At 42.3% G+C, this 11,607-nt stretch overlaps 1 protein-coding gene across 2 annotated transcripts; it reads left to right on the forward strand.

The window, feature by feature from the left end:
- Positions 1–1,400: 1,400 nt before the first annotated feature.
- kdm2ba (lysine (K)-specific demethylase 2Ba) lies at positions 1,401–11,484 on the forward strand. Of its 2 annotated transcripts, none has more exons than XM_053420089.1 (10): positions 1,401–1,515; positions 4,591–4,815; positions 5,151–5,294; positions 6,084–6,170; positions 6,528–6,809; positions 6,929–7,746; positions 7,940–8,103; positions 8,207–8,368; positions 8,727–8,945; positions 10,196–11,484. In XM_053420089.1, the coding sequence occupies exons 1-10, from the start codon at positions 1,462–1,464 to the stop codon at positions 10,375–10,377; spliced, it is 2,337 nt and encodes a 778-aa protein (XP_053276064.1). In that variant the 5' UTR covers positions 1,401–1,461; the 3' UTR covers positions 10,378–11,484. The 2 variants fall into 2 exon arrangements, with proteins under 2 accessions (XP_053276064.1, XP_053276063.1); XM_053420088.1 differs by having other exon boundaries at positions 1,402–1,515; positions 6,519–6,809.
- Positions 11,485–11,607: the final 123 nt, after the last annotated feature.

Raw genomic sequence — 11,607 nt, forward strand, 5'->3', positions numbered from 1 at the left:
TTATGAATGATTTCAGTGTTTATGCATCTATTTATATAGATGAAATGATATACATATAGCTTCATTGATCTTCAATCTCTAAATGAGAGGACAGGGCATGCCTAACATATCAAGTGAGGAAGTGGACATAATATAAGCAAAGAGCCTCATTTGATCATTTGAAAGGAACACAATGCTGTTGTGAATAAGAAGGATAATTGAAGTGACTACATTTGAACATCAGTTACAACCAGTGACATTTAGAGGTGGACATCCAATTGCATTATGCACAGTTATGAGTGAGAAGAGGACATCCCAGAATAAATATGACAATTTCCCCTTTTATTAAATAAAAAATAATCACTAGTGATAAAAAAAAAATAACCAGTTCATCTTGAGACGAAATCACTTTTCATATAAGGCGAAAGAACACTGACGTTTCCCACGACATTGTGGTTATATAACTGTTTCGCTGCACGAGATGTTCTTGATACGATCCCCAGATGCCGCCAAATCACATCATGTTCACACCAGTATGATATCACACAGTTCACTTACGAGTAAGTCAATGACACATCTCTTGATACGTTGATGAGATCTGAAACTAAACAACGTCAAAGCGCTGACTCACGTTTATCAATATGAGATCATTAGTGTAGTCGGTTCTTTATTTTAATTTTCAGAGGGATTAAATGTATTCGAGGTTATCGTGTTGAATATTTGATGGCAAATCTGGTATGTGACACCGGCTGACATTTTAATTATTGATGTTAAATATATGGCAGCCATCTTCACATCTGCTCCTGTCCTAAGCTAAAACACCTCCTCAGCTGCACTGAGGTTTCTGACTGACTTTTAACATTTTGACCAATGAGCATTAACATGTAAACACCAGGAGTAATCATTACAGAGCTACTAAAGCAACACATAATGTCAGGTAAACCCGTTCAAAGGCCTGTCAGCTGAGTGTGAGACTAACACACACATTTGGGGATTAAGATGTCAAATAAATCAAATGGACCTTTGAAGAATTAACCTGTACGGTCTTACAACACCGAGCAGAAGCCAACACACATGTGTAAGGGTGAATCATCTTGTTTTACCTGCTCCTCTTCATTTCCGGTTGCATCGATGCTGCATTTATAACACACGTAAATACGTAATTTAGTTTATTACAACGCTTTAGTGTTGTAATACACTAATGTGCATCAACCTTATATTGTACTCTTATGTTTGCTATGCCCAAAAACATGCTATGTAGGTGTAATAGCTATTTTTGTGTCAAAGAACCACATGTGTCTTAGATGATGGGAGTGGATTAGGTGAGCATGAAGGTAGTGTTTCCCGCTGTCAGTGAACGCAGCACGGTGCACACAGCTAGCAACATGAGCTAGCAGCTGCCCGTGAGGAGCGGGGAGGGCGGAGCTGCGTTCAGCCATGTTAGTTTTCTGTGCCGTCCACAAACGATGAGACAGAGGAGCCATGGCCTTGTCATTGAGCGGAGACGATGAGGAATATGATTCAGAGTCCGAGCAGGTCAGAGCTCCTAGATTTCATACCGTCACCTCTCTGCGCTGCCTGTGCTGTTTTCGCGATGTGCCGTGGGGCTGAAAGCTCCGTGTGGGAGCTGAATGGCGTGTTTTCTCCCTCACTGGCTTCAGGTTATCGTGCGGCTATCAACCCGCTGCCCCTTCTTGTGTTGTGGTCGCGTGGAGGGAAGGAGGGGAACGCTGTTTTATAAACGTTAGCCCGGTTCCGGAGAGGAAATGCTAGCTGGACATTTAACATAGATAACACGGGGTTAAATTGAGCTAGTCATCAGAGCTGATAGCGCTCAAAACACGCCGCGTCCTCTCCTCCTCCTCGGACACCATCTGTCATGCTTCACCGCAACTGACCCATTTCTGTAGTGACCATCTCTGAGCACCTCCATGCCCTGAACTTCACAGACTCCTGTCCGTGCACAGAGCCTCACTGACCTCCTGCTAGCTGCACGGCTAACACAGCCCATGCTAGCCGAAGCTGTGATTTGCCCCCGTCCCCCCACATCTCTTCCTGGGGAAAGCATTTTGTTGGCGATCAGTGTCCTCACACTTGTTAAAGTTGCCCCACCACTCTGTGTCTTTAAGAAGGCTTTGGGCTACATGTTGTGGGAGCAGGGGCTGAGGAGGGGGATGGGGAGCTGGAACAATGAAGTGGCTCTACTTTCTGTTGGGTTCCCAAACTGGGTCCCAGTGACCCCGGCAAAAAAGTATGATTTGTTTGGTTTGAACAGTTTGTGTTCCACATGTTTTTCATGTTTTTTGTCCACATGTTGCTGTTGTTTCTGTCCAGAGGTCCCACTCCTATAGGACTAACTTGTATAATATCAGATCCATCTGTATTGGGGTCCACGGCATGATTGGTTTCGAAAATACCTTTTATGGGATATTGCAAAAGCCTCCACTGGTCACTTGGCCTGTACTATTCAGGAGAAACATGAGAAGTGTTGACATGAGAGCCAGCTCCTTGTGCTTACACAATGTTTATACCCACACCAGCCATTAACGGTTCCTCATCACAGACAGAGGGTTGTTTTGACCACTTCCGTTGTGACACATTGTTGGAGAGACACTTTTTTTTATCTGTGTCAAGGACCCCACTGTACATGAGCAGCAGATGATGTGAGCCTTGTGACTCCCCACCCCACCCCACACACACACTGAAATCCACGTTGAAGCCGGAGTCAGAAGACTGTGCTCAGAATATAGGCCATGTTTTTGTTCTCAGGCCTCAGAAACCAATCCCAAATTCCTGACATAGTACTGCAGAGAGTTACAGTAAAGACGGGTCAGGTGATAGTTGCTTTGGGGATCATGCTCTGCACAGTGGGCCCGGGCTGGCTCCATTTGTTTGTAGCCTCACTTACTATCAGCTACTCATAAAGTAGCCAGGTAGAGGTCAGAGATTGTTCAGGGAGTGGAAGGAACCTGCACTTAGTTCCTCAGACACAGAAGCGCTTCAAACCTGATCTCCGGTTTTCTGTTAAGAAAACAGTTGTAAGACAACAGCAAAATCATGAGGCAGCTGGACTTAATAAGCAGTTTCTGATGTTGACAGTCACAGAAGCAGCAGCAGTTCTTTTTGTGATGTCACCCGTGTCACTTCTATATTTCCATGGTAGTCAGATGGATTTATGGAAATCTGCCTTTGTGTTTTGATTAAATGCTAAATCAGCATCATCAGGCCAAGACCAGCATATTGTTTTTGAGAAAAATATTCTGTTGTAAACAAACTCCACAATCTAAAGTTATTGTTTTCCTTAAACCTCTCTTACGAAACCCTCCTGAGGAGCTAAGAAGAACAGTTTGTTGGGTAAACATGAAAGAACTTGTTCTGACTAAATCAGGGAAACATTAATGTCCTGCTGAGAAGGCGTTTTTTCCCCCCACATAACATTTAAGAGCATATCATCATTAGGCTTGATGGAATGTCTTGTTCTCTCTCCACAGTGTTATACCTGTTCAACCTGCCGGTAGCTCTCCAGCATTGCTATGCACAAATTAAATCAACATGCTCTTGAAGGTTATTTTTAATACTTGTGTATCATACATTTGAACAATGATAACTGCTCCTATAGCCACTTAATGAGTAGTGTGTGGGTTGTGTGTAGATACTACGAGTAGTTTATATTAATAGATGACACTTTCTTGCACTCATCTGTTCAAACAGTTGCCACCAGCAAGGCAAATGTGTTGCCACGGTAACCTCTCCGGCTAGAACAAGAACCCATGTAATGTTCTATGATTCGTCTTGTTTTCAATGTGCTGCACAATCCTACCATGGCAACAGGAAAGAGACTAAAAATAAATGTGAGAAAATCACATATTTGAATTTGGGGTCATTGATTCAAAAAGCTAGGTGCTGTGTGTTTGTGTGCATGTATGTGTGTGTGTGGGTGGGGGGGGGGGCTGCTGCATCTTCTCCCTTGCACATTTTTAAGAGTTTAATCATAATGTTACCTTCTCTTTCATTTACTCCCATGAGTCACACATACAGTACATGGGCGTGATTCTCACAGAGTGTCAGAGCTCAAGAAGCGGCAGCCGAGGGACAGGTTGACATCTGATAGATTCCTCCATCGTTTCGTTCTTTGCCGTTTTAGATATTAATATTTACAGCTTAACTAATTTGTTAATTGATTACCTGATCAACTAAAAATGATTTGCCAATCGTATTTATTTTGTTTTGTTTTGAAATAATTCGAACTTGTTTGTTATAGGTAACAATTTTCTGTTATTTGCTGATTTATATCTTTATAAACGGAGAATTTCTGTCTTTGAATGAAGTGTTAATTGAAAATGTAATAATATTAATCAAAAATCCAAATGATTGTTTGAGCCTGACAGATATTTCTACCTTAGTATTTGTTGGACTGGCTAATATGACCCAAAACAATTTCTGCCTCAGTAGCTCAATACATATAAGCTGACTTGGCATGTTGCATTATCTTGCTGAACGATCCTTGTCACAAAGGATGAGACGGCACAAATTTGTCCCCCCTCCACGGAGAGAAAGGCTCTGAACTTTCTCACCTTAATCTCACTTTTAGTCTCTCTATTTGTCTTCCAGCAGCGGGCAGCCAACCGGCCAAAGCCCAAGATGGGGACGACGTCAGCCGTTAAGCTGCCGTCCAACCGCAGCTCGTCCGGCGCCAGGCGCAGGAGGACGCGCTGCCGAAAGTGCGAGGCATGTTTGCGGACCGAGTGTGGAGAGTGTCACTTCTGCAAAGACATGAAGAAGTTCGGAGGGCCGGGGCGCATGAAGCAGTCCTGCATTATGAGACAATGCATTGCGGTAAGTCAGTAGTAGGAGAGTTGTAGATTAATAGAAATATTTATAGTGTTTAAGCATTCACCTGATTTTTCAATAATAGGTCTGAGGAGAGTTTCATGAATTGTATACACGCTCCTGGTGTAAATATAAAGTATTTAAAGGGCCCCTTCTAGGGGAAATATAACAATTTGTAATAATAATAATACAATTTAGATAATTACACACTAGTGAAAACATCACAAGGATTATTTTATATTAATTATCTGCCAATAGATCCCTTTAACCTAAAGCCTACATACTGAACCTTTTTAAATGTATTTATTCCTACTATTTTTGTCTGTTCTTAATTCATACAGCCCGTCCTGCCTCACACGGCCGTGTGTGTAGTGTGTAAAGAGGCCGGCAAGGAGGACACACTAGAGGAAGAGGAGGACAAGTTCAACTTTATGTTGATGGAGTGCTCCATCTGCAACGAGATCGTCCACCCTAACTGCCTCAAGGTATGGAGGGTCAGGCTGGGAACAATGGAAACGCTCCACCTCCGTCAAGTCATTCACATAGCGACTCATCTGTTATAAAGCAGTGTGACGGTATTGCCAGCTCATAGAAACGTAATGTGAGTGACTCAGAGGATAGGACTGTAGTCACTGAAGGTAAATGGAAATAGTTTTGTTTACACAACTCTGAACACTCATCAGGTTTATGTGACTCAGTGGTTTTTATGGTTCAGGTATGACAATATCATGTTTGAGGACTTGACTAATTATACCTGGATAAAACGTGTACGTAATGAGAGTTGAGCTCATTACCTTTTAAAAGGGCGTGTGAATGTATCTCTTTACTGAAACATTTCTTCAGATAAAGGCCTAACAAAATGTAAAGCAGCACACACCCTGTTTACAGCTGTTATTAAAGGGTTAAAAAAACACAACAGGTTGTTGCTAGCATCGGCTTGGTCAAACCAGTTTATCAAACATGAACTGTCTAGTTGTTTTGCAGCATGCAACAAATTAGATATTATATAATTCAGACACTACAGCCGTCTAGATTTCCATATTCAAGACCCTAAAGTAGGAGTCTACTTCCCTTTTCTATTGAATGTGTGAGGCAGAAGTCTGTGTTTTGACTTAGGCTGCGGTTAAACTAAGCTGACCTGCCTAACAGGCACCACATCACAGTGTTCGCTTTCACTTCCCTCCAACGGTTTGTGTTAAACTGTACACAGGAATCCTTTTGAAAACTCGTTGTTCTTGTTGACAATCTGTCTTGTTTCCTCGTTGATTTGTCAGGTGAGCGACGCGTCGGGGGTGGTGAACGATGAACTCCCCAACTGCTGGGAATGTCCCAAATGCAACCACGCTGGGAAAAGTGGAAAAGTGAGTGCAAAATGTGTGTGAGTCAGAGTGTTAATATTAAGTAACAGTGTGTTCAGGAAGTATTTCAGTCACAAGACAATTAGTTATACAGATTTCCTTGGATTTGGCAATTCATACAGTTTAAAAGAGTTGATGTAGTATGTGTGTTTTTAGTGTTTTAGTTTGCCACTTCCTGTTTATACTTTTCTAGTTTGTGAAAGTATTTCACATGTGACTGTGTTTGGCACGGAAGCAGGAAACCACTTTTGGTTTCAGCGATTAGTGTATTAAACCTCAGGATTGTAGCACAGCTTATCTTGTCGCCATAGGCTAAAGGTATAAAGTTGTCTCGCAATTTTGTCCCCTTTGGCTTTGAAGCAAAAAAGGGGCCCAGGCTTCAAGTACGCCTCCAACCTCCCCGGCTCTCTGCTGAGGGAACAGAAGCCTGTGAAGGAGGAGGGAGACGTGTCCTCTGCAGCCAAGAGGAGAACAGACAGAGAGGAGACGCCCAGGTACAGACCTGAGGAGTCTCTACACCGACAGCCACCACTACTCTCTCCCAGCAGCCTGCCCAGGCCCAGGCCTGAGGACAAACTGAGGAAGAAGAGGAAGCTGTTTGATGATGATGATGATGAGGATGATCTCAGTGTGAGGAAGAAGGTTTGCATTATGCACAGCATCACTGATTTTATTTTACTGTCTTTTTTTGTAAACCCAGTAAATGTGTTTGTGGGTAATTCCACTTGTACCAAAGTAATCATGCTGTTTTTGTTCAACAGGAAAAGTCAGATGACCCTTTTTTTTCCAAACTTCTGCGCCATATCAAAACAGAAGAGGAGGACGAAGACGCTTATGAGGAAGAAGACGAAGAAGGAAGGGACCCTCAATTCCGAATTGGCGTAGAGAGGAAACGGCGATTAGGAGAAGCTGAAGAACAAGGAGCTGACAGGGAATCAAAGAATGAACTTTTGAATCCCTGCATTAAAACGCCTGTTGGAGACAGTGACCAGTCTCACAGCAGCTCTCCACAGGCAGGTCCGAGCAGTGAGGGCGGAAGTGAGACACAGGAAAAAGGGCCGCGTCCTAAAGCTCGCCGCAAGCGGCGTTTGCCTAACAGGGAGCTGAGCCGAGAACTAAGCAAAGCACTGAACCAGGAAATCCAGAAGACGGAGGACTGCCTGGCGAACGAGAACCGCCAACCCCTCAAGGTGGAGCCAGAGACAGAAAACGAGGAGCCCAAGAGGTTGTTCCGCAACGGTAATGAACTTGGGGATCAGAGGCCACACCTCAAGACCAAAGAGATGAACGGGACCCCCTGGGAGCTGCGGCACTTCTATCCGAGTCAGATCACTCCATTAGGTTTCAACCGGAGCACGCCGACCAACCGCCCGGTGCCGCCACGCTCCCCACCCAAGTGTGTCCAAATGGAGCGGCACGTCATTCGCCCTCCTCCGATCAGTCCGCCTCCCGACAGACTGCCTCTTAAAGACAGTAAAATGCACATCATACAGCGGGAGATCTGGATGAAGATCTTTCCCTACCTCACTCACCAGGAACTGTGTGTCTGCATGAGAGTTTGCAAGACATGGAACAGATGGTAAATTCAAGTTAACATTTGTATACTCAACATTACATTTCAAACATTTTTTTATTGCTACACATAATGCAAAAATGTTTAACTTTTGTTAAGCGTGAGGGAGCAATGGTAGCTTATTGATTCTGGTGCTGTGCTTTGAGAGAGTAACACAAAGACATAACATGCAACACAAACCTGTGTGTCTGATGTTTAGGTGTTGTGATAAGAGACTGTGGACAAAGATCGATCTGAACCGCTGCACCTCCATCACTCCCCTCATGCTGAGCGGGGTTATCCGCCGACAGCCACTTTACCTGGACCTCAGCTGGACAAATATTTCCAAGAAACAATTAAGCTGGCTTATCAATCGTTTGCCAGGTACACAACTTTGAGTGATTTCTGATCTATTAACAACAAAAAAGTATATTTTTTGTTTCACTTGTTTTGCATCTGTAATTTAAAGCGCTGCTGTGTCTTTCAGGTCTGCGCGTGTTAAAGTTGTCTGGCTGCTCTTGGGCTGCTGTGTCTGCGCTCTGCACCTCCAGCTGCCCTCTGCTGCGCACCCTGGATGTCCAATGGGTGGAAGGACTTAAAGATGCACAGATGAGGGACCTCCTGTCACCCCCCACAGACAACAGACCAGGTAACTCAGAGGGCCGGCAAAGCTCAAGTGCAACTTTACTGTGTGAATGCACTGCTGTCCCCGTTTTGTGACTGATTTGAATAGAATTGTTCAACGATGCAACTTTAATTTAGCCACGCCTTCGATAATGTAAGGGTTAGAATCCTTATATAGTAACAAAATAGTTTATGAGAGAGTGGCTGGACTTAATCGTAGGTGATGGATTAATCATTGTGGTTTACTTTGCTCTCCAAAGACTTTAAAAAGGAAGTTAACTGCAGAACATATTGTGAGGGACTCCTTGCACATATCTTTGTAGTTTATCCTGCACCTGTTGACCAAAACTGATGGGTGATATTTGTATGTGACTAACTGACAGGTCAGCTGGATAACCGCTGCAAGTTGCGGAATGTTGAGACCCTGCGGCTGGCGGGGCTGGACATCACAGACACATCTTTACGTCTCGTCAGTCGGCAGATGCCTTTGCTGTCCAGGCTGGACCTGAGTTACTGCAACCACATCAACGACCAGTCAGTCAACCTACTGACAGCAGCGGGGACCACGACCAGAGACTCTCTAACAGAAATCAACCTGTCTGGTGAGAAACGGGAGTTTAAGAATACACAGGCACGATTACAGGAGCTGCTGGGATGTAAATAACATACAGATCAGACAGAGTATGATCCACAAGCTTTTCCTTTGCGGTCAACAACATCAGTTTTTTAGGGAATCCAGATTTATGTTGTTCTGCTTTTCCCAGAGTTCAGTTTGTGGGAGGTACATCCTCAGTAAACACCGAGTCAGCAACAGATAAATAAATAATACAAATAATGAAGCCAAATTACAGACCAAAAATTTTTAGGTTAAAAATTCCTGGATGAAACCACTGACCTGTGTTAAGGCTTTTATTTTGGAGCAAAAGGGTAACTTAATCCTCAACTTAAAAGAAATAACGAGGAATTAATCAAATGAACCCATCTTTTATCTCATATTTACATCTGGACTATTTCTACCATGACATTTAAACTATATTCCAAAAGACATGTAAAAGAATACTGTTCCAAAGATTGTGCTTAAATTGCAGCCTAAGGTGAAAAAATGTATAGTTTGCTACCTGGGAAACTAACTAACTGCTTTGGCAGGAGCAACAGAAAACCGGCTGTGCCCTCGCTGTTGAACACAGTGTTCATGTGGCAACTGCAGAGGGAGTGTTGTTATATGAAAGAAATTGAAAGTAGATAAGGTAAATCACAGCTGATTTTAACCCCTTAATAACCTGAATGCTGTGAGCTGCACTTCATTGCTCAAAGCAAAGACACTCCTAGAATCAAAAAACACCCATTAATTGAGCTTACACCAGAAAGAAGAGTGAGTATTTGAAAGGCACTCATTAGAGTGTATAACTCGCCCAACCGTCCCCTTCAATTTAATTAAGCCGCAACAAATTGCACACACTTATTGGTTTCACCCTCTAAAAACCCTGGATCTGCCCCAAAATTATAACAGGCTCTGTCTTGTCTGTGTCCCATCATTTGTAGTTTTGTCTTAATCCTGCTGACAAACAAATCAACAGATGGGTTTCAAAACATAACCTAGTTGCTGGACATTTTGAAATAATATATCACTTGTCTCGCATTTGTGTTTTTTAGGCTCAGATTTGATAAAACATGTTTTTTAAATGCTGACACATTTCAAATTAAGAGGCATCAAAGATAATTTATTTAAATAATGTACATTCTCTTTGAGATGTTGTACCTTTCTCCTCAAGAAAAGACGAGAATAACTTGCACATCCCTTTTTAAGTATGAGGCTTGTGACTGACTCTTGTTTTCTTCGTTTTCTTTTCAGTTTGTAACCGCGTCACAGACCATTCCCTTAACTTTTTCAAGCGGTGTGGAAGCATCTGTCAGATAGACCTTCGCTTTTGCAAGCAGGTGACCAAGATGGCCTGCGAAAGGTTCATCGCAGAGATGTCTGTGAGCGTGCCGTTCAGACTGAAAGAGGAGAAACTGCTGCAGAAGACAAGCTAGTTCCCAACGGAAAAACAATGATCAAAAAACTGTCTTTGCACTTAATGGAACAATTTTGTTTTCTAGACCGATCCCTATGATAAGTCTCTGGGTCAGTTTGACTCAAAGAGACACATTTGTGGACAGAGACCTGAGATGGACTCATATTAGAAGGTGATATACATTCACTGGATGTACAAACGGCATGCATGTATTTGTGTTGAGATTGTACTTTTTATAAAGACGTTGCTTGTAATTGACCGTTGGGTTGTTTATTTTTAATCTTAAAATATTTGGAAACCCAGTATTTTTATACGAGCATCATTTCATGAGTTTACAGTGTCTCAGGAGCTAAATATCACAGAGAGACTGTGACGTGAACTGAGACGTCCCCTTCCTCCGTTTGCCTTCAAACGCAATGTGTCTCCTTTGTGCCAAAATCGGTATTTGACATCAGTGTAATTTATCAGAATGAGAGAGAGAGAAAAAACATGTACAGTAATAAATATCTGACTAAATGCTCATTCAAATAACATCCCAAATATTTGGAATGTATATCAAGAATAAGAGAACAAACTTAATTTTCCTGTTACACCCTCATGTCTTCAGTTTCCTAAATACTTCTATGAACTGTTAAGTGTTGGTGTTGGATGGGTTTTTCATCAACATTTCAACATTAATTTATTGTTTCTTTTTTTTATTACAGTTTGTATTTATTCATTAATTTAGTCATTTGACACAGAGGTCTCACAGAGCGGGTTCAAATAATGCTTGCAAATAATTTATGGGGTTGCGGGTGGGTGGGTTGGAGTCTGTTGCAGCACACACTTGGTGGGTTTAGCACCCAGAATTTGACAGTCACAGTAAACAAGTGACTCACCTCACACTGATTTTCAGTGATGCGGTCAACCCCACATATCTGGCTCTATATACGTATCTAAATAAGACCATTGCAAATAACTCATTTGCAAACATTTTAAAGGTGAAATAAACCTCCATACAGTAGGTGTTGTGTGTATTTTGGGTGTTGTGCTGTAATCTTATCACCTCAAGTGAATGTGATGTTTATATTTGTAAATCCAAAAACTGAAGTGCTAAAAATGCATTAAAGTATCTCATTTGTATCAACATTGAGTCTGCAGTTTGATATTTATATATGCTTATGAAATTTAGAGATGTCTGTGAATTTATGAGGCATGCACAGCAATGGTTCCCTAATTTTTTGACTTATCACCTCTGCAAAGGGTGTTG

The sequence above is a fragment of the Pleuronectes platessa genome, chromosome 4 (genome assembly GCF_947347685.1).
Source record: "Pleuronectes platessa chromosome 4, fPlePla1.1, whole genome shotgun sequence".
NCBI classification, from domain to species: Eukaryota; Metazoa; Chordata; class Actinopteri; order Pleuronectiformes; family Pleuronectidae; genus Pleuronectes; species Pleuronectes platessa.

Bases quoted from the DNA above. Each gene is read 5' to 3' on its own strand.
- kdm2ba (XM_053420088.1), top strand. From the start codon at position 1,462: ATGGCCTTGTCATTGAGCGGAGACGATGAGGAATATGATTCAGAGTCC. The intron at 5,295-6,083 runs GTATGGAGGGTC...TTGATTTGTCAG, and splicing joins TCCACCCTAACTGCCTCAAG to GTGAGCGACGCGTCGGGGGT. The intron at 8,946-10,195 runs GTGAGAAACGGG...TTTTCTTTTCAG, and splicing joins AACAGAAATCAACCTGTCTG to TTTGTAACCGCGTCACAGAC.